The sequence below is a fragment of the Callospermophilus lateralis genome, chromosome 11, assembly GCF_048772815.1.
Source record: "Callospermophilus lateralis isolate mCalLat2 chromosome 11, mCalLat2.hap1, whole genome shotgun sequence".
Classification (NCBI taxonomy): Eukaryota; Metazoa; Chordata; class Mammalia; order Rodentia; family Sciuridae; genus Callospermophilus; species Callospermophilus lateralis.
The window spans coordinates 51,594,250-51,621,338 of NC_135315.1; the positions used below are offsets into that span (position 1 = coordinate 51,594,250).

Genomic DNA, 27,089 nt, shown 5'->3' on the forward strand with positions numbered 1-27,089 from the left:
CCACACCACAAGACATCTTTCTCTCTGTACCTGGTTCCCTCCCCAGCTGGTGTCTGCCGATTTTCTGCAGGAACTTTGTGCTGAAGTTACAGAGACAGCAGGACAGTAGACAGCCCTGGAGAAACCAGAATAAGATTCAGTGCATTGGGTGGAGATGTGGTTCAAGTGGTAGCGTGCTCACCTAGCAAGCGTGAGGCACTGGGTTCAAGTCTCAGCACCACGTAAAAATTAAAAATAAAGATATTGTGACCACCTAAAACTAAAAAAAATAAATATTAAAAAAAAGATTCAATGCATCTAACTCTTCCTCTTCCTCATCCCAGTGTCACGTTTGCCATGTGCACAGGGATGTGGCAGGACCAAAGGGTCCTCAGCAGTGTGACTGAGAACTTGTGTGACTGAGAACTAGAGACCCAGAATGGAAACTTTCTGGAAATTACAGACCATGTCTTTCACAGCCACCAGTTCCCTTCCCTGTCCTGCACAGAACCCTATTTCTGTCACCCAGGGCTGGCTGCTGTCCTCTAATGTGGGGAAAACAGGTGGCAGGGACTTAGGGACCCTAGAGGATGCCTCACTTCAACTGTCCTTCCATATGGTTTGTCTAGCCATTCTCACTTCCAGGCTTCAGAAAGGATGGCCACAAAGTAAGTTCTTCCTGGTTCAGAACCAGGAGTTACATGCACTTCCTGGTGCAAACTCTCCTTTTCGCCTTGTCTGGACACCAGCAACCTCTGTCCCATGTAGCAACCAAGCTTCTAAAGCTGGGGAAACTAAGTGAGAGCCTTGGAGCCTGTTTGCAGATCACACCCTGTTATGGTTTAGATATGAGGTGTCCCCCAAAAGCTTTTAAGATAATAGAAAGCTTTTGTTTTAAGACAATAGAAGAATATCCAGAGGTGACATGGTTAGGTTATGAGAGGTGAAATGATTGGGTCATGACAGCCTTAAACTAATCAGAGGATTAGTTCACTGATATGGATTAACTGGGTGGTAACTGTAGGGAGGTAGTTTTGACTAAAAGAAGTAGGTCACTGGGGTGTGCCTTTGGGGGTTATATTTTGTCCCTGGTGAGTGCAGTGCACTCTCTCTCTCTCTGCTTCCTGGCCGCCATATCCTGAGCTTCTTTCCTCTTCTACCCATTCCACCATGATGTTCTGACTCACCCCTGGCCCAGAGCCAGGGAGTCACCAACCATGGACCGAACCTCTGAAACTGGGAGCCAAAACAGACTTTTTCTCCTCTATGTTGTTCTTGTCAGGTTTGGTCAAAATGATGAAAAAAACTTCCTAAAACATTTCCTCTCCAACTTCATATGTATTTCTTCAAGCTGTCCCCAACACTGAACAATTAGGGGAAAAAAAAAAAAACCTATCTCGGGAATATCCTGAGCAATTTAGGGAAATAAAAGCTCTTTCAAAATTGCACCTATTTAGTTGGAGTCTTGGGATGCACACTTGAAACTTGATTCAGGGATTCAGGTGTGTCCATTTCCGATATCCTTCTCCCCGTTGGGTGTATTATATGTTCAAAGTAGGAATGTTGAACTGTCAGTTTAACATCCCTAGCACCAATACCTTGCCCCAAAGTGATAAAAACTCTTTTTGAATAATCACTCTGGTTTAACATATTACCCAGAGTGTCTCTTGGCAAAGTTTCCGGAGAATGGGCCCCAGGACTGGTGATTTTTAACACTGAATTGGAAGGACCCCTATGGAGTGGAAACTGGGAAGGATGGGATGGGCTCTCAAACTCTTTCATCCTGGAGATAATCTCAATGCATACAACATTTAGGCTTCCCCAAAATGGATGGGGCCAAGGGAGATCAGGTGACTTTTCAAGTAGAACCCAAACCTCTAATTCTTTGTTTTCTGAGAAACCATTCACTGGTGGTCATTCAACCAATTGAGGAGGGAGGAAGAGAACTCATTAGCATCAGGAAGTGACCACACTGGGAAGCTGGAGATGGGTCCCAGAATGGCAGGGCTGGAGGTAGGGGACCAGGGTGACCATCCCTATGTCCACTCCTGTGTTTGAGCACCGACAGTCCTGAATAGCTTCAACCCTGTCCTAACCCAACACTATCACTGCCTCCCAAAAGAACTTTCATGTCACTGATGGAGTGGTAGCCTAGCAACACTGAAGGCTGAACTAGAGGTGAGGGGACCCAGTCTCCTTTCTCTGATCTCCTGGTGCCTTTAGGAGCTGTTATGGTTTGAGGTGTCCCAAAAAAAACTCATGCATGAGACAATGCAAGAATATTCAGAAGAGAAATGATCAAGTTACGAGAGGTATCACTTAGTCTGTGGTTTAATCCACAGATGGATTAACTGAGTGGTAACTGTAGGCAGGTGGGATATGGCTGGAGGCAGCAGGTCGCTGGAGGCATGCCTTTGGGAATTACATTTCGTCCCTGATGAGCGGCGCTGTCAGCTTCCTGGCTGCCATGTCCTGAGCTACTTCCTCCACCATGATATTCTGCCTCACCCTGGCCTCAAAGCAATGGAATTGGCTGTCTATGGACTGAGACCTTTGAAACTGTGATCCCCAAATAACCTTTTTCTCCTCCATGTTGTTCTTGTCAGATCTTTTGATCACAGCAAGGAAAAAACTGGCTAAAACAGGAACCCACACAACCTGGGTCCTGTTCTGTCTCTTTCACCCAGCCCTGGCTTTTCTTCATCCCTTCTCACTCCTGTCAAGCCTCCATAGTCGCAGCTTGCTAACCATTTTTCTCTGGGCCATGAGTGGTTCTTGCTCAGCACTCGAGGAAGACACATAACCCTTAGATGGTGAGGGCTGGGTGAGAATGACCCCTCCTGGCACTTTGTCCAACTCCACACATTGGCAGTGGCCCCAAGGCTCAGAAATCTTGGTGATGAGTTGGTTGTCATGGTTACTGAGAATACCCTACAGCTGGTCACCGGAGCACACCCCAGTCTGAGCTACTGGAATGAGATGGGCCCTAAGCCCAGCAAAGAACCTCTGTATCCTGTAGCGCTGACCTCCGGCTGGGCTCCCTTCCCTCATTGCCTGTCACTGTGGCTGGGTCTGGTTATAGCAGAGGCATTTCCCCTACTTGGGCAAGAAGTCTCTTTCTCTGGAACCAGAAGGTGGCTCTGGGATGAAACCCAGAGGCCAGACTACTGGCTCCAGAGAATGAGATGCTTTTAAGTGAAATACTTTCAGCTTCTTCTTTTTTTTTTTTTTATTGGTTGTTCAAAACATTACAAAGCTCTTGACCTATCATATTTCATACATTAGATTCAAGTGGGTTATGAACTCCCATTTTTACCCCAAATACAGATTGCAGAATCACATCGGTTACACATCCACGTTTTTACTTTCAGCTTCTAAATAATTCTCCCTCCCTCAACAATTCCCAAATCTTCCCTGAATTGTGTAGGTCTGTTCCCTCCCTCAACCATCCTCCTCCTCCTCCTTCCTCTCCTAGAGGAGCTCTGCGTACCTGGTGGAGCAAGTCATCCATCCTCTTGGACCTCCACCCAGCATCATTAATGGGAGGCTGCATTTATGACCAAGCCCTGACCTTGCTGTACCCAGTGCCCCAGCAGTGGCCCTTGCTGCCCCCTGCTATCCAGGCCAACAGGCCAGGGTCCCTGGAACTGTTGGATTGGTAGGCTGGGTGGGGAACACGTCATACCCTTAGGACAACTGCAAGGTGGTCTCCTCCCACTGCTGCCATTCCCAGTGGGAGACGTCGAATCTCTAATCTTACCAGCCCCCCTAGTTTGTTTTTTTTTTTTCCTGCTTTTTCTATTTTGTTCTCTTTGATTTCTATCTTGATGCAAAGGCTCTGATAGTGTCAGAGAAAAAATTGCACCTTAACATGGGTGTCAAAATCAACTCTACTGAAAAACACACCCTTGACAGTTTGATGAAGTCACCCACAGACCAAACCATGACCCTTCTGGAAGGTATATCTGCGTCATCCCTTCCGATCCTTCCAGTCTTGGCTGCAGATGACTGGAGATCTGCATGACTTTGTTCTGGTAGGAAGTGGGTAACCTTGGTTCACTTCACATCTCGGAGAGATTATCATTAAGTCTGTTTTGCCAGTGAGGAACCTGAGTCTCAGAAAGATTGATTAACTTTCCTGAGGGCACACAGCTAGACCGAGAGTAGACTATGTGATTTGGCTCCGCAGCCATAGTCCTGGGCTACCCTTTCTCAGATTCTGCCTGATACCTGACCTCCCTTGTACAGTCACTTCAGCTCATTCAGACACCTGGCCCAGACAGTCCCATCCTCTTGCCCAGTTACCCAGCTAAGGACGGCCTCCTGGCCAAAATCTGGGTGCAACACTCAGAGTTCCTCATACACAAGATACTCACGGATCTGCTTCCAAACCACTTTGTGGCAGAGACCCTTGCTCTGGGCATGCTGTGGCAGCTGCCTGTGTGCTGCTCCGTTTTCAAGGTAGGGAGGAGCCCCCATCACAGGGCCTGGAGCTGTGGGAGACCAGGGGCTTCCTCACCTGCTCTCCGGCTCTGGCTCTCTCCAGCTGCTCATTCCTCATTTCCGCTACACTTTTCACATCAGTATCCAAACCTGCACTGAGCTCTTTGCACAGGGAAAGCTCAATGCCAGCTCAAGGCCTCGGAGCCCTGGGATCACAATGTCTGGCAGAAGGAGCCAGAGGGGGCAGGGTTCATCATGAGCCTCTACCCCTGACAGCAGAGGGCTCTGTTCATTACAGCCAATGAGGCTGGAACGGATGGCCTAGAACTGTCACCTATGGCTCCTCTGCCTGCTTCACCAGCTGGCTGACCATGAGGTTCAGAACCTCCCCCACTTCTACTACTGTGGGAGACCAACCTTACATGTGACTGAATCACACTCCCCGGCTGGGTGCTTAGGCGCTGAGTCACAGAAATGTGGCAGAGCTTTCCCCACCCTTCTTGGGTTCGAGGGTCGGTGTCTCGTGCATGAATGTGTCTTGCTACAGCCCCATGGGTGAAGCTATGCTCACCTGTTCCTTTGTAATATAACCCTTTGCCCTGTTTAGGATAGAATCTTCCATGGAAGTGCCTTGTGTGTGTCCCCTTCTTACTCTGCCCTTGGGTGTGGCCTTCCTAGATGTCAATCAACCTGCTGACAGTGGACATCATGAAGATAGTCTCAGCCCCCTGAAACCTGACCCCTTGCCTCATTTGAATAGCTTCTCAATGAAAGGGGTCAGCGCAGGCTCTCGCTCTCTCTTTCTGCAGACCCTTATGTTCAAAGGAACCGTCACAGCGACCCCAAAGAAAAAGGTATTTGTGTCTCTTGTGTGGTTATTTCATGCAGCCCAGTCAGTCCAGTTTACCTGGAGTGACCCCTGAGCCTTTTAGTCGTGAGAACAGAAAACTGGCATACTACCTGGAAGATGCACTCCAGATCTGGCAGCCACAGACAGATGAAGCTCTCTAGGGCCTGCGCCTCTCACCCTCCACTGCTCCTCTGTTGATTTGTTCATCACCTTCCCACACCTCCTGCCGGAACCCCTGCTGACTCCCCGAGCCTTCCTGCCTCACTTCTTCTTTCTGGTTGTGAGATCTCGGGCCAGTCTCTTAACCTCTCTGTGCCTATTTCTCCATCCAACAACATGGGTAATAAGAGTACCTACCTCATAGGTCTTTATTAGGATTAAATGTTAAACCCTAAGAACAAACCTCAGCAAATAGGAAGAGCATTAGCTGTTAGTACCATTGTTTATCCTATAAATAATCAGTTTGTCTCCAATTTTTCCTTCTAAATCTTTCTCATAGGAAGTCTCCTTGGGGTATAGCTCTGGCCTCCACTCTACGGGTCAGATCCTCCTGACATTTGACCTCCAGTAGGTCCCCACCTCTTGGCTGATAATGACCTCCCTCGAGCACTGGGGTCTATGACAATGCAGCTGCTGCCCATGACCCTCAAATGGCTCCCAGTTTCTTACCTCTTCTCTCCCTTTCCATTCTTCCTCTGCAGCACACACCAGGTCAAGAGAGACAAGGCACCCCCAATTTCTCCCTCTCTCCCTGTTCAAACACCACCCATGCTCTGAGCTCAGCTCATACCCCACCTCCCCCTTGAAGTCCTCCAGGATTGCACCTGTATGAATGCCCCCAGCAGAAGCTGCCTTTGCCAACACCCTTCTTAGCAGTGGCTCTGCATGCCCTTCCTGAACCCTTCTCTGGCTAAGGATGGATGGTCCTTCAGGAATCAGTGGAGGAATTGGACCCAATTAAGACTGTACCAATGCACCAGCCTAGTGTCTAATCCCTTTGCTGTGGCTTGGTCTAGCTCAAAAGGAAGGAACTCCAGTGTCTGAAGGACAGGCAAGTAGAAAATGCTAGGGAGGAGGGGATAACTGTGGGAAGCCATCCGTGAATTACATGAGGATCTTCTCTCTCAGTATGGAAGCCAGGGAGATTTAGGTTTGGCATTGCAAACTAGCTGTGGCTCTCCCTCAGCAATAGATTGCTCAATGCATGTGATCTTTATCTCTGCTCTGCTAGGAAGGTACTTCATAGGAGCTCTGGAAATTGGGTGTAACTCATTGGGAAATGGACAGCCCAACTTTAACCTTTTTTGGTGAAGAGCATTCTATGAAATGCCTTTGATATTTCCTGATATAAATAAAGCAGATGCTGGGCTCCATTTTGCCACAGTCTAGAAGCTGCATCAGTTTGCCCTTTCTGCCCCTGCTTTTGAATCTACTTTCTGAGTCCTATGGTTTTTTCATTGTTCTATTTTTCCTAGCTTTTCTTTATCAGCCATCCCATTCCACGGAGGTGAACCCCATTTCCGTGCGGGACGTGGGCCAGAGATAACTGAGACTGGGGCCAGTGGAAAGAACTCATGTGTGTGTGATGGGGACAAAGGACACACAGACATGTGTTATGGTTTGGATGTGAGGTGTCCCCCAAAAGCTCATGTGTGAGACAATGTAAGAAGGTTCAGAGGAGAAATGATTGGGTTGTAAGAGTTTTAACCCAATCAGTGAATTAATACCCTGATAGGGATTAATTTAGTGCTAACTGAAGAGGTAGGGTGTGGCTGGAGGAGGTGGATCTTAGGGGGCATGGCTTTGGGGTATATATTTGTATCTGGAGGGTGGTGTTTCTCTCTCTCTGTTTCTTGATCACCATGATGTGAGCTGCTTCCCTCCCACCACCCTCTCCTGCCATGATGTTTAGTTCACCTGGAGCCCCAAGGAATGGAGCCAGCCTTCGATGGACTAAGACCTCTGAAACTGTGAGCCCTTAGATAAGCTTTTCCTCCTCTACAATTCTTCTGGTCAGATCTTTTAGTCACAGCAACAAATTAGCTGACTAAAACAGCATGACTGTTGCTAGATCTTCAGATTTTTCCAAGAGAAATCAGACATCTTCTAATATTTAAATGTTGGTGATTTAACTTCAAAAATAAACAACAGAACTTGCCAGTCAATCAAAACACATCTGAAGGGCTAGGGTTGTGTGGCTCAGTGGTAGAACACTTACCTAGCATGTATGAGGCACTGGGTTTGAGCCTCAGACCACATGAAAATAAAAATAAACAAAATAAAGGTATTGTGTCCATCTACAACTAAAAAAAAAAAAATTGAAAAGTAAACTGCCTAAGCTCACTTGCTTACCAGATTCTGGTAGCATGCCTTTTTTTCTTTTTTAATACATTTTTAGTTGTTGATGGACCTTTATTTTATTTATTTATTTATTTATTTATTTATATGTGGTGCTGAGAATTGAACCCAGTGCCTCACACATGTGAGGCAAGCGCTCTACCACTGAGCCACAACCCCAGCCCCTGTTAGCATGCCTTTTTTAAGACAAAAAAACTAAAACACATCTGTAGACCACATGAGGCCCTCAGGCCTTCACCCCTGGTGAAGATCACAGCCTCTAAGTGTGAAACTCAGCCCTGAAGTTCACATTCTGTGTAGTTGGCTATTTTCTTTCCTTAGTTTCAGGTTTCTCCTTTTGGGGGAAGGTTTCACTGGCCTCTTCCAACCCACAGCCCTGGGCAGCATTGACCCCCAACTGGTAGTGACCAGTATTCCTGCATCTCCAGCTTTATGACCAATACTGTTAACATCTACTACTGGAATGATGATAGGGCAAAGAGGAGGGATTGGAGCTTCAGGCCCAAGTCAGGGACTTCTTCCACCAGGGTGTTTTAAGCCACATGACCTCAGGTGAGGGGTCCACCCCTGTTCCCTGTCCTCCACGCCCTGCTTTCCCAGGGCATCAGCCCCTTAGGTCTCAGCTCTATTCTCTCCACCTCACTCCCATCTAGGGGTCCCTCCACCCTGGACAGCTGTGCCGGCCCCAGGGAGTATCTCACCACAATCATCTTCACCTGTTCAACCCAATATGCTACCATCAACAGTGGCCAGGGGAGCCAGTGCCAGACCCCAGGGACAAACAGGGTCAGGAGGAGGGGGCCTAACAGGAGAACTGACAGCTCTGAGCTAACTGAATTTGGGAGGGAGACCTTGGTTTGAAGTCAGTTCCTAGATGCCCAATATTCCTGCCCTATGTGGCTCCCCCACCCACCATCAAAGGCCAAACAGACTTGATAGCCTCAATCCCTGAGGTCAATGCCACATGCCACACCCTGGTGATCCTCTGGAGCATCAGCAATTAAACCAAGGTCAGAGACATAGAGAGAAGGGGCTCAAGTCTCAGGAGAGTGGGTGAGGTGAGGAAGGATCTTGGGGAGAAAGGGTTTCTTGGAGGGTGCACTTAGCAGGCTGCATCTTTTAGGTGGACAGGGCTTGGAGTGACTCCTTGGCTGAGGGGTGTGGGATAGGGTGGTACAGATTCCTAGTAGGTGGAGCTCAGAGAGTGGTCTGGGTTGCAAAGCGGGCTTTATCTTGGTGCGGTCTAGGTTTCTTATAGGGTGATGGCTTTCCCCCATCTGAGTGGGTAGTTTATGTTTCAAGTTGGGTCTTGGGTGATCTGGTTCCCCTAGGTGGGACTAAGTCCCCAGGTAGGAGGAATTCAGATGGACCAGAATCATCGTGAGGGTCTAGTTCCTAGCCTTGCCCCTGCCCCACCACCCATCCTGCGGCGTCCCCAGAGGCTTCTGAACCCGGAGGAGCGCTTCACCAAGGAGGCCCGCAGCAAAGCCATTCGGTTTTGATATGCGAGGCCTCTGGGAGTGCAGTGGGGCCCTGGTGCTCTCTTAGGCCTACCTGGAGCTGGCGGTGGTGACGAACAGCTTCACAGCTTGAGCATCTCAGCTCGCACCCCGCAGCGCCAGCCCAGCGCCCCCTGCACCCCCAAAACAGCTCCCGGCACTCAGAGACCCAGGGAGCATTTGAAGTAATTTTATTCGAAAATAGGAAAACAAAGAATATGGAGCAGGGAGGGCCAGGCTAGATAGAAATGCTGTTCTCAATCAGCACGGGGTCCAAGTAGTAGTAGGGGACAGCGAGGCACTTGTTGCGCTGTCGGATGTTGTGAGAGATCTGGGACAGGCGCTGGCGGAAGGCCTCCATGCTCCGCCGGGGGACCTCCTCCACGAAGTGAATGTCTGGGAAGTGGCCCAGGGGCCGCTGAGGACACAGAACCCAGCGCTGGGATGAAGCCAGGCCCACCCCCCAACCAACCCACAGCCTAGCACCTTCCTTTCAGCCGCTGCCCCCTGCAAACTCCCAGCCCCTTGACAGCTCCAATTATCCTTGCCCTCCCCAACCCCCAGTCTGCCCACGCTCAGAGTCCCCGAGCCCCACGCCGCACCTTGTCATCAGGTTCGCGACTGAGGGTCCAGAGTACCAAGAGCACGATGCAAGTGGTCTTCACATCCGGCAACGTGTCCATGTAGGTCTCCAACGTGGTCAGCCCCTTGGCCTGCATCGGTGGGTTCCGCATGGAAGATGGGAAGTTGGGCATCCAGGCGGTGTACTCCAACTGGAGGTGAGGTACAGGGGTTCAGAGAGCACCCCAACAGTTCCCACCCACCAGGCTCTGATCCCTCTCTCCCATCTTTGATTCCTGCCCCAGTGGACTGAGAATGGGCTGGGTTGGTTTAGACTGGTGGTGCTGGAGCCAATGGATATTGGGGGCTGGGTTGGGGGTGTAGTCCGGGTGGATTTGAATTGGGTTGAAAGGATTTCAGCTGAGACTGGAGTTGAATCAGGGGTTCAGACAAATTGAGGCTGGACCAGAGATAAAGGCTGAGGTAGGGTTTGAGGTTGGGGCTAGGGCTAAATTTAGGAAGTCTGGGACTAGGGTTGGGGCTGGTGAGCACAGGTACCTGGCCCGTGTTGACAGCTGCGTGCCGGGCAGAGCAGGTATACATGACGATGGTGACATATCGGATCAGCTCAGGCACCGTTCGCAAGCAAGTGGGGAAGCCTGGCGGGTGGATGGACCAAGCAGTGTCAGTCCTGCCCTAGTCCTGGGCGTCCAGCAGAGGGCGCTTCCAAGCCCAGGTCACACTCTTGCCAACACTCCAAGCTCCACAACTCCTTCTCCCCAAGTCCGTGTGACAAGGCTGGGGGTGGGGGCTTGACTGGCCTTGGCTACTTGTGCTCACAGCTAAATCGAGGCCCTTGGATCTCTCTTCCAGCTCTCCTAGGAAGCGGAGCGGCTTCTCTCCTTTGGCAAGAGTCCTGGTTTTTCCACCCTGACTCAGCACAACACCCCAACACACACTCTCCCCACCTCCTTTCAGACTTTTTCTCACTCCAGATAAATTTCTCAGTAGCCTGGCTCTCTCCCTCACACCTGTTCCCAACTAAGCTGCTGGTTTCTTTCTGATCATACCAGGTGAGCAGCCAGCCCTGGTTGCTATAGCTACCCCATAACAAAAGACCCACGCATTCAAAACAGACTCAGTATTTTCTTCCCAAAGGCCCCCTTCAAGGCCCTCAGCTCAAAGGATGACACATACCATCCAACCAACTGGAAAAAGCCCTAAACCTGGGAGTCACCCCTCTACTTCTCACCCTCCCTAACCCCCAAACCCAAACCAATCACCAAGTCTTGTCATGTCTAGCTCTCAGCTAGCTTTGGAATTCTCTGTGTCCCCACAACCTTCATTTTATTCAAGTCCCCATCACCTCCCTCCTGGACACCATACCAGCTTCCTAAACTCTCCTGACCAGCACGGCAGCCTGATATTTTAACATAACATCTGATCTCCTTGTGAAACCCCTTGATGTGCCCCTTTGGTTCCAAGGGTAATTCCAAACTCCTTACCTGCCTGACAGCCTGGCCCTACTCCTGGCTTCAGCCTTAACCCATCAGGCGCCTGAGCACCTCCACCCTCAGCTCTAGTTGCAGGGAACTGGATCCCAGGAAGCAGCTCCCAGAATTCACTATGCTGCCTCTAGCTTTGGGACCTTTCCACATGCAGCTCCCAATCAGCAACTCCATCTCCACCACCCGCCACAGGCCCCTGTCAGTCACCTCATAGCTAACCTCATCTGGCAGATCTTAGCTAGGTGTTAACCAAGAAGTCTGATCTCAGCTAGATCTTAGCTTACTGTTCCCCACTCCCTGTCTCTGCCAGCCCAACCCTAGCTGGGTTAGAAACCTTCCCTGGGCATCTCTAGCCCATCCTCAGCTTTCCCCAAACTGCCCCAATTCTGCTATAACACACTGCTCATTCACCAAGTGAAACACCCCCAGCCCCAGGCATCAAACACCTTGAGGGTGGGCACCTGCCTCTGTCTTTTTCCTTTAGTCCCCTCAATAACCAGCCCAGCATTACACCATAGATGCTCCCTAAATATTTGCTGAGTGTGTGCCCAAGTAGCATGACCTCAGGACACCTCCCACCCCTTTCCTGGAGCTTGCCGATTCTCCCTTTACCTCCTCAGCCTCCAGCATACTTTTTCCTGTTAGAACTCACGCCCCATTTCTCAGTCCACAGAGGCCACTTTCGGTCTCTGCAGAGATGACTTAGCACCTGAGTTCAGACAGGCACCAAAGGTCAGCCCTGTTTTCTTCCCTGGCCTCCCCCAAGATACCACTGCTCCAGGGTCCAAAGCAGGTCCCTGTGAAAATCCTAGATAGCCCTTTGGTATCCTTCGGCCCATAAGGAGATTTGTCTGGCCCAGAAGCAGCAGGGCCCTAGTGGAGCTTCCTGGGAACCACACCTTGGCCCCAGTCCCCACTGGGCTCTCAGGCCCGTACCTGAGCTCTCACGCCCTAGGAGGCACTCCTTGAATATCTCCTGCACCCAGGACTGCAATTCCGGGTCACCCTCCACGGCTGCGTCATTCGGGTAATAATAGGTGATGATCTCTGTCACATACCTGATCAAGGGGACAGGGCCTCAGTTTAGAACCTCATCTCTCCCTCCCCTCTCCTTCCATAACCATGCTTCTCACCTCCCCCAGATCATTCTGGCCTTAGCTGGCTCAGACCTACAGGGAGGCAAGTCCTTCAGGACGGAGGTAGAGAAGGTGGCTTGGCAAGGTCAGAAGACACTCACGTGATCCCCAATATAGATCAAGGAGGCCCCCAGGCAGCTCAGAGCCCAGAAGGGGCTGACCCGCAAAGGAGGGCTGGAGTCCAAAACAAGGAACAGGCCCTGTGGGCCTAAGGAGCAGGTGTGTGATGGACAGAGAGCCCAGACCCCATCCACAAGGCCAAGTTCCTATATGACATCCAAGTTCGGGTTCTGAAAAGCTCCCACACCCCCTTCCACAGCCCAGGATTTCCACCCTAAGTGTCGTCACTGCTGTCCCCACCTCACCTCTCCATTGCATCCCATACTGCCAAGCTGTCATCGCGGAAATAATACCCAGGCAGGTCCTGGACACCACGCTCCACAAAGTCATTGGGGACATAGAGGCTGTCGTAGGTGAGCTCAGACAGAGCCCGCACCATCACCTCAGCAAAGCCCTCTAGGCCCAGGGACATGGCCTGTGGGGGAGGGGGGAGAGCCCAGAGCTGGATGGCATCCCTGCAGGCCCTGCTCCCTGAGGACCACACCACGGCAGGCCCTCTGCCTCTGCACCATTCTAGTCACAGCGCCCACTTTAACCAGTCCCCTCTCTGCCCCCCACCACCCATCCCCAGATCCAAAGGCAAATGGGGAGTCCTGCTTTTAGTCTAACTGCAAAGACCCAAAGAAAGCAAGTCTCTAGTTGGGGCTGGGGGCAGAAGTCTTACCCTGGCAGAGAGGCCCCCCTCGTTGAGGAGGAGGGCCCGCCCGATGCTGTTGATCTGGACGGTGAAGCGGGTGTGGGGAATGAGGAGCTGGGCGGGAAAGCAAGGAGGGCAAGACAGGGCTGAGGATGCCCCCAGAGGACCTCAGCATCCCCATTTCTGCAACATCAGACCCCTGACTTTGGAAAGTCCCCTCCCTAAGTCCTCTCTGGGGTGAGTCCCCAGATCCTCCCAGGGCTTACAAGGCAGAGAGATGGGGCCCCTTCCCCCCAAGCCCATACCTTGTATAGGGGGTGGCACATGGGCAGTTGCCTCAACAGGGCCAGGCAGAAGGCCTCAGCGATGAGGTGGGTCTCCAGCAGGTGGGAGATGGCCTCGTGACTGTAGAACTCAGCATAGCGCACCCACGTCTTGGCCAGCAGCCAGTCCCACTCAGAATCGCTGGGCAGGAAGATGGGGCAATCAGGTCCAGGGGTCTGGCTCAGCTGGGGGCAGGGAAAGAAGGAGGGTTAGGTGAGCGTAGAGACCCTCACACATAAAAGCTGCCGCTCCAGGAAAGAGGCAGAAGGAAATTCAAGGAGGTAAAAACCACACCCACTGTACTGCAGTTCCCTTTGGTCCCCTGAGCACACCATGACCTTCCTCCCCATGTTTGCTTTTGCTGCGCTCTCTGCCTGTACTTTCGCCCAGTCTCTGTCTCCACCTGGCAGCTCCCACTCATTCTTTGAGATGCAGCTTCTAAGAAGCCATCCTTCCCTCATCCCCAAGGCTGCCACATTCAGTTGTGCAAGCTGTGCACTGTACAAGGGCAAGGGTGCCTAGCCCTCAGGTGATGGGGGACTGTCATTGAAATCCAGCCTACACTGCTCCAGTAATAAACCAGAAGCATTAGGACATGGCTGATAGCCTCAGAGGGGTATCACAATGCTTGTGGGGACCTCTGATAAGGGAATACTTCAATTTCCTCTTCTGCCAGACAGCAGCTAAGTCTGATTAGCTCAGTACTCCCAGCAGAGGCCTGGCCTACAGTAGAGGTCATTTTTTTTCAAGTAAATGCATGAATGAAGTCAAGGAGACAAGCTCAAGCCACCAAGCGCCCCCTCCGGTCACCATGTACATGTGACCATGAGCTTACCAAAGGGACCCAAGTTCACGCATGGGTGTATAGAAACAATGATAACACAGATGTGCCTGTTATCATAGGGACATGCATATTCTCACACCAGGCTTACACACAGGGCCACACCCAAGGGTCACCCCCAAGTCTCACCATGGCCACACACACAGATTGGGACATGCATTAGCATAGGTGGACTCAGATGCAACCAGACGGGTATACACTCCTGTGGACACACAGCTTCCGCACAGACACACATGCACAGGACACAGAGTGTACACACGGGCTCACATGCTCACGTAGGTGCGTGCACACACACACAGAGGAACGTTCATGGGCTCAGAGGGGCTCTGCCCTGGCATCACGCCCACACAGCAGCCCCCACTGCACCCCACACACCTGGATGGCGATGGGCATCATGTTGCCCTGGGGGTTGAAGTACAGCAGGCAGAGTGGGGCGCAGTGGTGCTGCTTCTGGCCGTTGAGCTCCACGGTGGGGATGCCCTCCAGGATGCGGTAGTCTGCCAGGTAAATGTTCCCCTTCTGCAGGGGAGCCACAGTGGGAAGGCAGGTTGGCACCAACACGGGGCATGTGACCCACGCCTTGTGTGCGGAGTGCACTGGCCTCAGAGTTCCGTGGTTGGACAGGGCTGGGGAAGTGGGGCACATGTGGGCATGGGTGGGACTCAGGTGGGTCTCAGGAGACACAAGGATGTTTAAGAAGGAGGCTGGGAACCCGGCCAGGACCTCTGCCAGAGAGGGACTCACTTCTAGCTCTGCTTGCAGGCATGTTCCCTCATCCAGGAACGGGGCCACCATGTCGTCTGTGACAGGGAACTTGTCTGGGATCCTTGTACATCGGCATATCAGTCCTGGGTTGATGCCGTTGAGGTACTGGTACCCAAAGAAGGTGTCCTCTGCCCAGTGCTCAGCCACATACTCTAGGGGGACGGTGCAGGTGCATCACAACGTGATCCAGCCACACCCAGGGACATAGAGGCATGGGACAGAAAAAGGACCATGGACACCAAGAGGACTCAGGGAGGAAAACTAAGCCCTCATCTTTGTCTTGAGCAGCTGGAGGGGCCCAGGATTGAGAAGCCCCAGGAGGGTGTACACACCTGACTCTGGGTTGCTCTCTTGGTCACTAAGCCCACTGACCCCACATGAGGGGCCTGCCTCTTACACCAGAGACCACCTGGATGCCCCTTGTTTGATTTGGGATGCTCCACCCCATACCAGAGATGACAGTCTTGTTGGCAGGGAAAATTTTCTTAATGTCCTTTAGTCTCTTCCATGAACGTTTTGAGTCTACCAGGCCCCGGAGTTTGAATGCCAGTGACCTAGGAGGTGGGATGCCAGAGGAAGGTGGTCAGAGAGGCTGCCAGGTATGCTGGGACAGGTGGCAGAACTGCCTACCCACTGAGGTCTTGGGGTCCCAGGGTCTCTTGAATCTCAAAGTCCCAAAGTCTTTGTGCGTCTAGGTCTCTGAGTGTCAAGTCTCAGGTCTTCTACACTCTATCTGCCTCCCATTGCCGCCCTGGCCATTCCAACTCTGGGGCTGTCCTGGAGGTGGACATGGAACAGCAGGAAGGGACAGTCCCCAGTGCCTTCACTCTCCCCTCACTACAGCCACTCACATGGGACCCAGGCGGAAGAAGAAGGAGGCAGTCTTGACGAAAGAGAAACGGAGGTTTGAGTTCAGGAACTTAGTGGCCTTGATGTTGATGAGAATCGGGAATCCTGGAATGTAACCATTCCACCTGCAGGGAGAAGCATGGGTTGGGGCTTGGCACCTGGGGCTCAGGGGGCAGAGGCTCAGAGGGCAGCCATGGGAGGGGTCCAGCAGAGCCTCAGGTCCTTACTCGGGCTGGTTGGGGTTGCGGAACCTCCGGACAGGAGGGTGGTAACTGGGAATGTGCACGTAGTTGGGCAGCCCAGGTACAAAGACTCTCCAACTGCAAGAACAAGCCAAGATGGTGAGCCCTGATGTCTAGGTACCATTCTAGGGCACAGGGGGCCAGAGACCACACTGGCCCCTGACTTCCCATGACCCCTGCAGGTTCCCCGAGACCCTGCCACCCTCCCCCTCACTGGTAGAAGTCCTGCTTGGCTCTGATCTCTTCTTGTCTGTGTTCCAGAAGGATGGGGAGTGAGTCATCCGCCATTGTCTTTCCTGTAGGGAAACCAAGGAGGACGCTCAAGCACTGACCCCCTTTTCTGCCTGCTCCTGCCAACTTTAGAGAGCAGGAGTTTGGCTTGTAGCCCCCAGGGTGAGCTAAGGGGTGCATGGTTAAGGATGGGGAAGGCCCACTCTGGAAGACAGAGGGTGCGTCCCCTGCCAGTAATAGTGGACCCCATCCCTACTCTATCCTCAAGTTGGGCTCTGCTGCTGGGAAAAGTGCCTCTTCTAAACACTAGTGAACTATATTAATAACTGACAGTTGTGGAAGACTCACTAGGTATCAGGCACTTCCTAAAAACTGCACTTGTATTAATGATTCAAGCCAGACAAGAACAACTTTATGGGGCGAGTCACTAATTATTATAGGTCCCCAGCCCTCTCCTGTAATTCCGAAATACAAAAGGCTGTGGAAATCCAAGTTTGTTTCATAACAAATTCATTGGTGAGCCAAGCGCGCTCTAAATTTACCTGAGGCTAGATACAGTATTTAACTCGCTTGGTTTCATTTTTCAGTTTTCGATGAGAGATATTAGTGTGTTGAATGGGGAATACCCAGAGGTGGATATGTGGTACATCTGTATACATGACAGGCTGAGTATCCCTAATCCAAAAATCCAAAATCTGAAATACTCCAAAATCTGAAACTTTTTTTTAAGTGCCAACATGAGACAAGTGGAAAGTTCCACACTGCCCCCATGTGGTGGGTCACAGTAAAAATGCTGAAGCACTAAAAATATTATATAAAATTACCTTCAGTCCTTGTGTATAAAGTGTGAATTTTGTATAAATTTGTGTATAAATTTTGTATAAATTTGTGTATAAAGAATGAATTAGACATTTAAACTTTTGTCCTTTCCTCAAAATATCTCATATGTTCCAAATTTTTTAAAAAGTCTGAAATCTGAAACACTTTACGTCCCAAGCATTTCAGATAAGGGATACTCAACCTGCATGTAGATGAATGGATGAGATAAATATGCATATGTGTATATTTATACACATTTTGTATGTATCTATTATATACACACATATGAACATATTCACATGTGCAGCCTCAAAAGAAAACCCAAGTTTCAAAACGCCTCTGGCCCCAACAGTTTCAACAAAAGGACTATATTGTTGTTCCCATTTTACAAGGATAAAAGAGAGACTATTGTGCAAGAAAAAAGCAATCAAGCTGGGATTTGATGCAAAGTAGACTGTTCTGACCTCCCCCTATCCCCCCAGTAGCACCCACAACAGTTGTTCCTGATACTCCTTTATGTCATTGGATTCTCACATCAACCCTATGGTTAGCTCCATTTTACAAATAAGGGTCCAAAAGCTTAGAATAATGTGAAAATGTGCCCAAATGTCCTGAGAGTAAATGGTGGCACTGAGATGGACATCCAAATCCAAGCCTATCTTTCTCCAGCATCCTGACTGCTTGTCCCCATGCTAGTTGGTGCACATTCCTGCAGCCCCATCATTTCCCCTCAAGGTCCTCACTTTGCCACCCTGTCCATCCTCTATCTGCCTCAGCTCATGCTACATTCTGGGTGGATGTCGCCTCCTGGGGTGGTACAACCCAGAACCCCAACTTGGCTTTGTCCCAGGGCGGGAGCCTCACTCCTTCGAGGGCCGAACAGGTGACTCAAGTCTCCCTGCCCTGGTGTTGCATGGCAGCCACCCTACCCAACCCCATTCTTGCATAGCCACCAAGTGTCACCCTGCCCGTCCCCTGCTTCCATGCCACACAGACCTATCACCGTGGGAAGGCACTTCTGCATCTCCACTGAGACTCTTCCTTTGGCAGCCCCACCCTTCCCCAAGTCTCCCTTTGCCCCTGCCTCTCCTTTCCCCAGCTTAGGCCCTGTTCCCTCCCACCCTGGGAAAAGACTCCAGCACAGAAATATGAAAAAGAAGAGGAGGATGGGACTCCCCTGGTGTCCTCAAAGCTGTTCTCCCTTCCACATTTCTCAAGGGAAGCCAGCAGAGGATTGGGGTAGAGCCTAGGGGATTATAGAGGATAGACCTCCAGTCTTCACGTCACAGCCACATATAGGCAGCTGACCCAGTCAGATGGAGAGTTCTGGCAAGGGTTGATGCATGGAGCTCAGGCACTCAGATCCTGTCCCTGTCCCATGGGAGCAACCACACAGCTCAGCAAACAGCAAGGCAGCATTGACCCACTGCCAGGAGAAGTTGACAGTTTGCACCAAAATCTGAAATCCGCCAAAATCTGAAACTTTTTAAGTGCCAACATAATACAAGTGGAAAATTCCACACTGCCCTCATGGAACCTCCTATAGGGGTGAATGGGCCCTTAGTGGCGGATTTTGGAGTAACAATGAGTCCTGTTGGAGAAATAAAGTATCCTCTGGGGCAACAGAATAGCTCATCAATCTAAAAAACAATTATAGGGCTGGGGATGTAGCTCAGTGGTAGAGCGTTCACCTAGTATTTGTAAGGCCCTGGGTTTCATCCCCAGTAGTTGGGGGGAATCATATATATATATGTGTGTGTGTGTGTGTGTGTGTGTGTGTGTGTGTGTGTGTAAGATCATATACAAGGCCCTGGTGCCCTGGGGAGCTGTTGAAGTAACAGGGCTTCTGAATGGAGCAAGAAGGCTACAGCTGGAATATTGGGGTTACTTATTAGAGTAACAGGGCATCTTGTTGTCGTAACAGAATCCTACTGGAGAATCAGGCTTTTGGGGGTTGCAGGACTCTGACATAATAGACAGGACATCCTACAAGAGTGCTGAGCAGCCTGGGCACAGAGTAAGAAGGGGTCATTTCAGGATGGCTGGGCACCCTGCAGGATTCCAAGTGAGGCTGGGAGCAGTGAGAGGAAGCATGATTTGGATATGCTCTCTGCTGCCTGACTCTGGGATGCTGAGGGTAACCCCTGGACCCCACTATTCTTAGTTCTGCAACAATGCAGTCCCAACTGAGCCTAGAGAAGCAGTGGTAATTTATGACAGTAGTAGGAGATCTCAGGAGTCCCTGCTGCCTGATTGGCTTGATGGGAGCCCAGGGTGATCATTCTGCGGTGGTCAGGCTGAAGTGAGGGCCCTCACGGCAAGGGGTGAGATGATGTGGGCTCACCTGTGGCCTCCCTAAGTGCCAGGGTCTCATAGCCATCCATCCATTGGTAGGCAGGGAAGTGGTAGACCCGGCCATTGGGGGCACAGATCTGCACGTAGTTGCAGTACCAGGGGTCCTTGGGGAAGAAGGAGTAGCGTTCTTTGTGCAGACGGATGATGATGAGCTCCCCCAGGTCTTGTTGGCACTGGACAGTGTACTCATCCACCTGGGCAGGACACAGGCCTCACTGAGCATACTGGACTGGACTCTGGTACCTCCAGTCTCCCATTGAATTGGCCCCTAAACCAAGCTCTGCTCCTGCTGTTCACTTTCTGAACTGCGGTGGCAGAGAGATGGGACATGGACCCAATCTTTAGGCTCTCCTCTAACTCCTCCAACTTAACTATTCTCTGCTGGGTCCATTTACCCTGGGCTAGGCCTTTTCATCCCTCCCTCCCCAGTTCCCAACGTCCTGTCCTCCTCTCCCATCCCCTTTCCTAGTCATCTGAAGCTTCAGGGACCACACAGACACCCAGGAGCTGGTGTACAAAGCAGTCCAAGAGGGAGTGGGACTTCCTAAGCCTCTTACAGTCCTAGATTGGAGAGAGATGGTCCAGCCAACCCTTCTCATACTTCTCCATGAAGATGTTGGAATTCAGAAATCACCCCAAAGATAGAGGGACCAATCAGATCACACAGTAGCCTTTGGCTGGGCCTGACTCAAAATCAGGTGTGAGAGCCCGCAAAGAGTGACTTCCATCATGGGGCAAGCAGGTCCCCACTGGACAGGCTGGTCTGATGCCATTTTAAGTCACAGAGAATCCAATGCAAATTTAAGCTAGTTATGATGTAACTTGGTTTAGGAAGAGTGAGTTAGAAGGGGAGAGGGATGGGGAGGGGAAGAGAGGCCATGGGAAGGGATGGGGTGGGAGAGAGGTGACAGAAGAGAGAGAGGAAGAGAGATGAAGTGAGAGGATTGGAAATTGGTTGAGAGAGATAAGAGATAAGGGAGCAGAGGAGATAGAGCCCAGAGACTAGCAAGGTGGGAAGGGTCAGGAGACGTGTGGGTGAGGCATCCAGAGCCACCTAGGAACCCACAGCCTTCAGAGCTGAGCCTCGATTCTGCAGCCTCTCCTGGTCAAGCTGTGTCCCTGGCTCTCTTCCGGCACTCCTCCATCCCTCCTGGGCCACAAGCACTCACCGCCCCAGTGGCAAAGTCTCTCCCAAAGTGGTTCAGCAGCTGCTTATGGCTCTCTCCTTGGGTCCCCACGATGGTCAGTGAGATGGAGTCCAGGGTTCCCGACAAGAAGTCAGTGCCTGTGGCCACCTTCACCTTGTAGGTGGCCATGGATGTTCTTCAGGAGTCAAGAGGGGACTCAATCCTGGACACTGTGTGGAGGTCCCAGGCACAGAGAGGAGTGGACAAGGCCAGCCTCTGTAGCAGAGTGGCTAGATAGCAGGAACTACTGGCTCACGGGAGCTGCCCTTGGCGGGCTGGGATGTGAGCTGCTCCGGGTGGAGCGAGCTGGTAGCAGTGAGCAGGCGTCTGGGCTCTAGCCCAGTGGGTGCTGGTGGGGAGGAACTGCAGGTAGGGCGCTGGGCCTGCCTCTGAGAGGGCGGATGGAAGGAGGCTCAAGGAGCCTTCAGGGTGTGGGAGCCAGTCCAGCCTGAGCCAGGGCCCCAGGGAAGTTGGGGGAGGGGGTGGGGCGGGGCCCCCAGATCTTTATCAGACTAATGAGCTCCTTCCTCCTGCTTGCCCCCATTGGCTGCCAGGTACCCCTGCTGAGCAGCACCTTAGGTAGAGGTGACCTGTATTGGAGGGGAGGGGGAGTGGAACAAACTTGACATTCAGATGATCTGCTATGGAAAATGAGTCCATCCTTCAACCCTAGGGCCCATAGTTCATGACAAGTTGGTGTTAAAGCCCAGGCCCAGGGACCACATAGGTGCAGAACAGCTCTAGAGATGCTACAGGAAGAAAAGATGGCAGGTCAGAGAGGGGGTATGTGTTGCTTCCTTTTAGGTCAGGATGAGCTGAGGAGGGACTGGGGTTGAATATACAATTCGAAGACAATCCAATTGAAATTTGGGGCACAGGAATAAATCTAAAGGGCTGGGATGGAGCTCAATAATATAGCCTTTGCCAGGCCAGCATGAGCCCCCAAATTCAATCCCCAGACAAAGAAAGAAAGAAAGAAAGAAAGAAAGAAAGAAAGAAAGAAAGAAAGAAAGAAAGAAAGAAAAGAAAAGAAAAGAGAAAAAGAATTAAACTAAAGCTCTTGCAACCCCAGTGCCCTAGGAGACTGAGGCAGAAGGATCACAAGTTCAAGGCCAGCCTAGACAATACAATGAAATCCCACCTCCAAAAAAGCAAAAATAGAATTAGGCTACATTGTGGATGGATCCCACAAAGATCATCTGGAAAGAAAGCAGCCAGGTATTCCCTCAACACAAGTTCCAGAAGAGGTAAAACTAAACACATCTTACACAAGTCAGATTAATGAGTATCTCTGGAATGGGGGAACACGTAGGCAGCTGGACGTGTTCTCTCTCTCTCCATCTGGGTGATATATAGGGCACTCAATGCATTTTTACTATATCTGTGTTATCTTTTGATTTTATAAAGGATACACCCTTACCAGAAAAAAAAAAAAAATCAAAGAATGAAGCTAGGAATGGGGAGCCCGAATGAGGGATAGTCTTCAAGGGAATTGTGTTTGTCAAGAACTAGACCCCCTGGGCTGGGGATGTGGCTCAAGCGGTAGCGCGCTCGCCTGGCGTGCGTGAGGCCCAGGTTTGATCCTCAGCACCACATACAAACAAAGATGTTGTGTCCGCCGAGAACTAAAAAAAAAAATAAATATTAAAAAATTCTCTCTCTCTCTCCCACTCTCTCTCTCTCAAAAAAAAAAAAGAACTACACCCCTCCTTCCTTCCTTCCACAGATGTATATTGAGCAGGATTAACACCATGTTGTAGGTACTGCAGATACAAAGAAGAAAGTAAGTAACCAGGCATTGAGGTGCATGCTTGGCATCCCAGCTTCTCAGGAGGCTCAGGCAGAGGACAGAAAGTTCAAGGACAGCCTGAGCAATGTAGTGAGAGCCTGTCTCAAAATAAAGTTTAAAAATGCAAGGGTGGGGAGGTAGCTCAGGGACAAAGCATGTGACTACCATGAACAAGGCCCTGGGCTCAGTCCTCAGAATTGCAAAAATAAAGAAGATAAATGAAAGATGCATGGAGCTTCGCTCTAATTCTGAATATTAAGAGTTCTGAAGAAAATAAACCCCAGGGTTGGGACCCGAATGGGACTGGTTTCTGATAGAACCCCAGCAGCCAGAGTCATAATGGATGGGATGGGGTCAGCCTGAGATAGGGAGGAGTCATCAGGACTAAGGTGGGAGCAGCTGAGAGGATCCAAGTTCTACTCTCGGCAGATAGTATTTGGGATCCAGGGAGAGTGAGGAGAGAGTCACGTTCCTGTCCTCTTTTTCCGGACCTGCCCTCTTTCCTTCCGCCTCCCAGGGGCAGCTCCTGCCAACCAGGAAGCACCAGCCCTGGTTTCCTCCCTGGTGGCACCCACCTGTCACCATCAAGGGAAGGTCATGCAGTTCCCAGGCTGAGTTAGGGCTGGAGAGGGTTGGGATTCCAAGATGGAGAGAAGTTTCCTGTAGGTTTGGGTGTTGAAAGAAGAATAGGGATGAGACTGCAATTCACGTTTCATTTAGGAATAGGGATGTGGTTGGAGTTAAGTATTAAGACAATCTTCTCAAGACCCCAAAATGCACATGTCATCCCTACCCTGCCCCAAGCCAGATCAAACCTAGTTGTGACTCTTCTTGCCTTTGGGATAATACGATGTGCCTTTCATTCATTTGTCAGCAGATGCTAACTGAGCCCTTACGGTATACACAGCACGTGCCAGACCCAGAGAATACAACATAACTAAAACAAGCCCCTGAACTCCTGGAGTTTGTATCCTAATGAGGGAAATAGACAATAGTACTTAATAGTCAAATAAATTAAATAGTATGTTAAATGGTGACAAGGGCCAAAGAGAAAAACAAAGCAGAGAACAATTATGTAAGTACAAGGGTGGAACTCAGTGGTAGAGTGTTTGCCTAGCATGCCAAGGCGCCTGGGTTTGATCCCTAGTGCCACAAAAATATAAAAAAAGAAGTGTGTGTGTGTGTGTGTGTGTGTGTCTCGGGGAGCAATTTTAGATATAGAGTGGCCAGGAAGAGCTCTTTGGGAATGAACTTTTTAAATAAAGACAAAGGAAGTGAGATTTGCTTCTTCCTACATTTGGGGTTTTGCACATGCTTTTCCCTACTACTTCTTGAACTCAATTAAAGCCTCTTCTTTCTGATCTTAGCTTAATCATTACTTTTCCAAGGAAGGCCAAATTTAACTATTAGTGGCTCTCATAGCTCTATACCCAATATCTTTGATTGATGTCTGTTTTATCTACTAGATGAGACTGTCCAAATCTGATCTGGTTTTTTTTTTTTTTTTTTTCCCCATCTCATGGAATAGTACCTGTACCTTGGAGACTCTTTTTTTCATTGTAGATGGATACGATAACTTTATTTTATTTATTTATTTTTAATGAGGTGCTGAAGATCTAACCCGGTGCCTCACATACACCAGGCAAGCGTTCTACCACTGAGCTACAACCACAGCCCCTTTTGGAGATTCTTGAAACATAATTCTTTTTTTTTTTTTTTTTTTTCTTTTTTGGGCTGGGAATTGAACCTACTTCACCACTGAACTACATCCCCAGTCCTTCCTTTCTTCCTTCCTTTCTTTCTAATGTTGAGATATAGTCTCCCTAAGTGGCTGAGGCTGGCCTTGAACTTATGATGCTTTTGACTCAGCCTCCCAAATTGCTGAGATTACAAGCATGTGCCACCACATTCAGCTCTTGAAACATGATTCTTAATGGTTGGGGGCGGTGGGGGCAGGGGAGTAGTGATATGAACAAGATCAGGGTTAGGGACTGAATCATGAATGGGCTCAGAATTAGGGTGAAGGTTCAGAGAGCTGGATTGGGCTAAGGGTGATTGTACCGGAAGTGATATGAGCCAAGGGGATGGAGGGAGGAAAGGGAGAAACATGAAGATGAGGGTTATGCTTAAGTTCTGGCTGGCTGGCAGGCTTTCCCATTCCCCTGGCACAATGCCGTCCTGGGTTGAGGTCAGGAGCTGCCAGGCTGGTCAGGCCTGCCCTCCTGGGCTCTACTCAGTCACCCTGATGACTCTTGGGGGATGCTGGGAAACTGATTATGCAAATTTTCACATCAAGAGACAAATCACATGCAAATTCTCCCTTATCCTGGAGACTGTGCCTCCAGGGGGCTGCTAAAGTATAGTGAAGAGCGGAGTGTTGAAGAAGGAAATTTAGAGCTCAGGGACTTGGGAAACAGTACTGCCGGGCCCCTCTGGGATGCAGGGTCCAGGGGCATTTGGAAGGATAGACCCACCCTTAACCTTTCTACCCATTGGTAAGATGACTCAGCATGGGGGGTAGGGAGGAAGCAGGTCACATAGGCAGCCCAGAGGACTGGGTAGGAGAGGGCTCTAAGGACACAGAAAAGAGGACCTAGGTGCACAAGAGGATGGGGAAAACCATCTTCCTAAATCATGACCCACTAGCAATAGGTCTTCTCTTAGTCAATCCCTCTCCCTGGGTCTGGTGGGGATATGGGTGGGGCCAGGGCTAGGGCTGAGGATGTGGAGAGGATTAAGGATTAGGTATACGGATGTGATTGGGGCACTCCCCAGTTGTGACCCAAACGTGGACACATAACTCTGGGTAAGCACTCGCTGAAGAACTGGTTCTCCTGGAGCGGGGGTGGGACCCAGAGAGTATGAGAGGCCCCTGGTACAGACGCACACTCGCAGGGGTAGTTCATGTCACCCACCCACACTGGAAGCCAAGTCGTCACTGCTGGGACACCCTCTACCTTGCCCAACCCCATGCCCTGGAAGGCAGAGAGCAACTCCTGGGGCCCCACTCCCCTAGAACACAGAGGGGGAAAAAAAAAAACCTAAATTAGGTCACTCCCCTGCTTAAAATTCACCAGAGCTTAAAAGAGTGTTGTCGTTAAAATTAAATCTAAAGGGGCTGGGGATGTGGCTCAAGCAGTAACGTGCTCCCCTGGCATGCATGGGGTGCTGGGTTGGATCCTCAGTACCACATACAAATAAAATAAAGACGTTGTGTCCACCGAAAAACTAAAAATAAATATTAAAAAATTTTCTCTCTCTCTCAAAAAAAAAAAAGAAAGAAATTAAATCCAAAGACTTTGCCATGGACTAAATGACCAACACATTTTTTTAGCCACCCTCCCTTCCTCAAAGATGTGCCCTTGCTCTCACCCTGACTTAGTATATAACACCATTCCCTGAAGCTTCTTCAAGAATATTTTGTGTTTGGCATCTAGGTCTCAGCTCCAGTGCAGCTTCCTCAGAGAAAGGAATTACTTACCTTAATTACCACACTTAATGCTCCCCCCTCAATCACAAGAGCACACACCACCTGGTTGTATCTCCCAACCGCTCTAGCCACCCCATGGAAGGATTTCTCTCAATGTGCCTCTTGGTGTGTGCTGTGTCCCTCCACCTGGAAGCTGGTGCAAGCAGGGATCCTGTCTGGGGCTTTTACAGCTGCTTCCCCAAGGTCAAGAACAGAGTTAAAGAGGCAGGAGCCAGGATGCAAGCAGATCCTAGAATGTCAATGCAGGAAGGGACTTTCCAGGTCTTTTTGTCCCGCCCATTTATCTGACATATTTGGGCCATCGATGACGTCGTGGAGGAACTTGTTCAAGGCCAATCGGGGGAAAGGGGCTGGCGAGTTTCCCACTGTGCCAATCATCCTTCCAGATTGATCAAAAAGCATGGAGAGATCCAAAGTGCATGCTGGGAGAAACCCCCTATCTGACAGCGATCCAGCAGCCTGTCATGAGCCCCTTCCCCACATCCTATGTCCAGACATGACCAAAGTCAAGGCAGAAGTCTTATGTGCAGCTGGGTGTGTCTTCCCAATAAACCTCCCTCCAAGCTGGCTTTCTGGGAAACTAGATTCCAGTGATCCACCCTGGTCCCTCCCTCTCCGGCTTGGGAGCATTTTTTAGGATGAGCATGACTTCCAATGGAACCTTTGTGCAGGATGAGAAGAGTTCATCATTTGGGGAGTCACCCTGGTGGGGCAGTGCTCTAGTCAAGACAGTTTAGGGGGTCCACATTTCCAGCTTTGACCACAGCCCAGATGGCCACAAGGGGGCACCACTGGGTATTTCTTAGTCCTGGTGATGGTGGTTAAATTCTTGGACTGAGATCTGCGGGTGAGATATCCCCCAAACCACTTCTTCATGCACAGAGGCACGGGGATTCTCTTCTGCAAGCATCACAGATGCCAGAAATGAAAATTCAAACTTTAGTATAGACAAAAACGTCCCCTGACCCCCCCCATACACACACACACACACACACACACAACACGCCCACTGTCCCAAAGACAGAGGGGGGTTGGTTATACAGGGAGAAGAGTGTGGGATTACAAAGAGATGGGGAAATGATGGACAGTGTGTTTTCCTAGATCTG

The 27,089-nt window shown here is 50.4% G+C and overlaps 1 protein-coding gene across 1 annotated transcript; it reads right to left on the bottom strand.

Moving 5' to 3' along the window:
• Positions 1 to 9,367: 9,367 nt before the first annotated feature.
• Alox12b (arachidonate 12-lipoxygenase, 12R type) lies at positions 9,368 to 20,833 on the bottom strand. The gene is made up of 15 exons (XM_076870846.1): positions 20,687 to 20,833; positions 19,507 to 19,711; positions 16,327 to 16,408; positions 16,098 to 16,190; positions 15,873 to 15,995; positions 15,472 to 15,575; positions 15,001 to 15,173; positions 14,632 to 14,775; positions 13,397 to 13,600; positions 13,119 to 13,205; positions 12,700 to 12,869; positions 12,135 to 12,256; positions 10,249 to 10,349; positions 9,732 to 9,902; positions 9,368 to 9,547 (listed from the first exon to the last, which is right to left on the bottom strand). The coding sequence occupies exons 1-15, from the start codon at positions 20,831 to 20,833 to the stop codon at positions 9,368 to 9,370; spliced, it is 2,106 nt and encodes a 701-aa protein (XP_076726961.1).
• Positions 20,834 to 27,089: the final 6,256 nt, after the last annotated feature.

Coding starts and splice junctions, on each gene's coding strand:
- Alox12b (XM_076870846.1), bottom strand. CDS start 20,833: ATGGCCACCTACAAGGTGAAGGTGGCCACAGGCACTGACTTCTTGTCG. Junction 13,601..14,631: donor TGATGCCCATCGCCATCCAG/GTGTGTGGGGTG, acceptor CCCTGCCCCCAG/CTGAGCCAGACCCCTGGACC. Junction 12,257..12,699: donor GTATGGGATGCAATGGAGAG/GTGAGGTGGGGA, acceptor CCCCTTGATCAG/GTATGTGACAGAGATCATCA.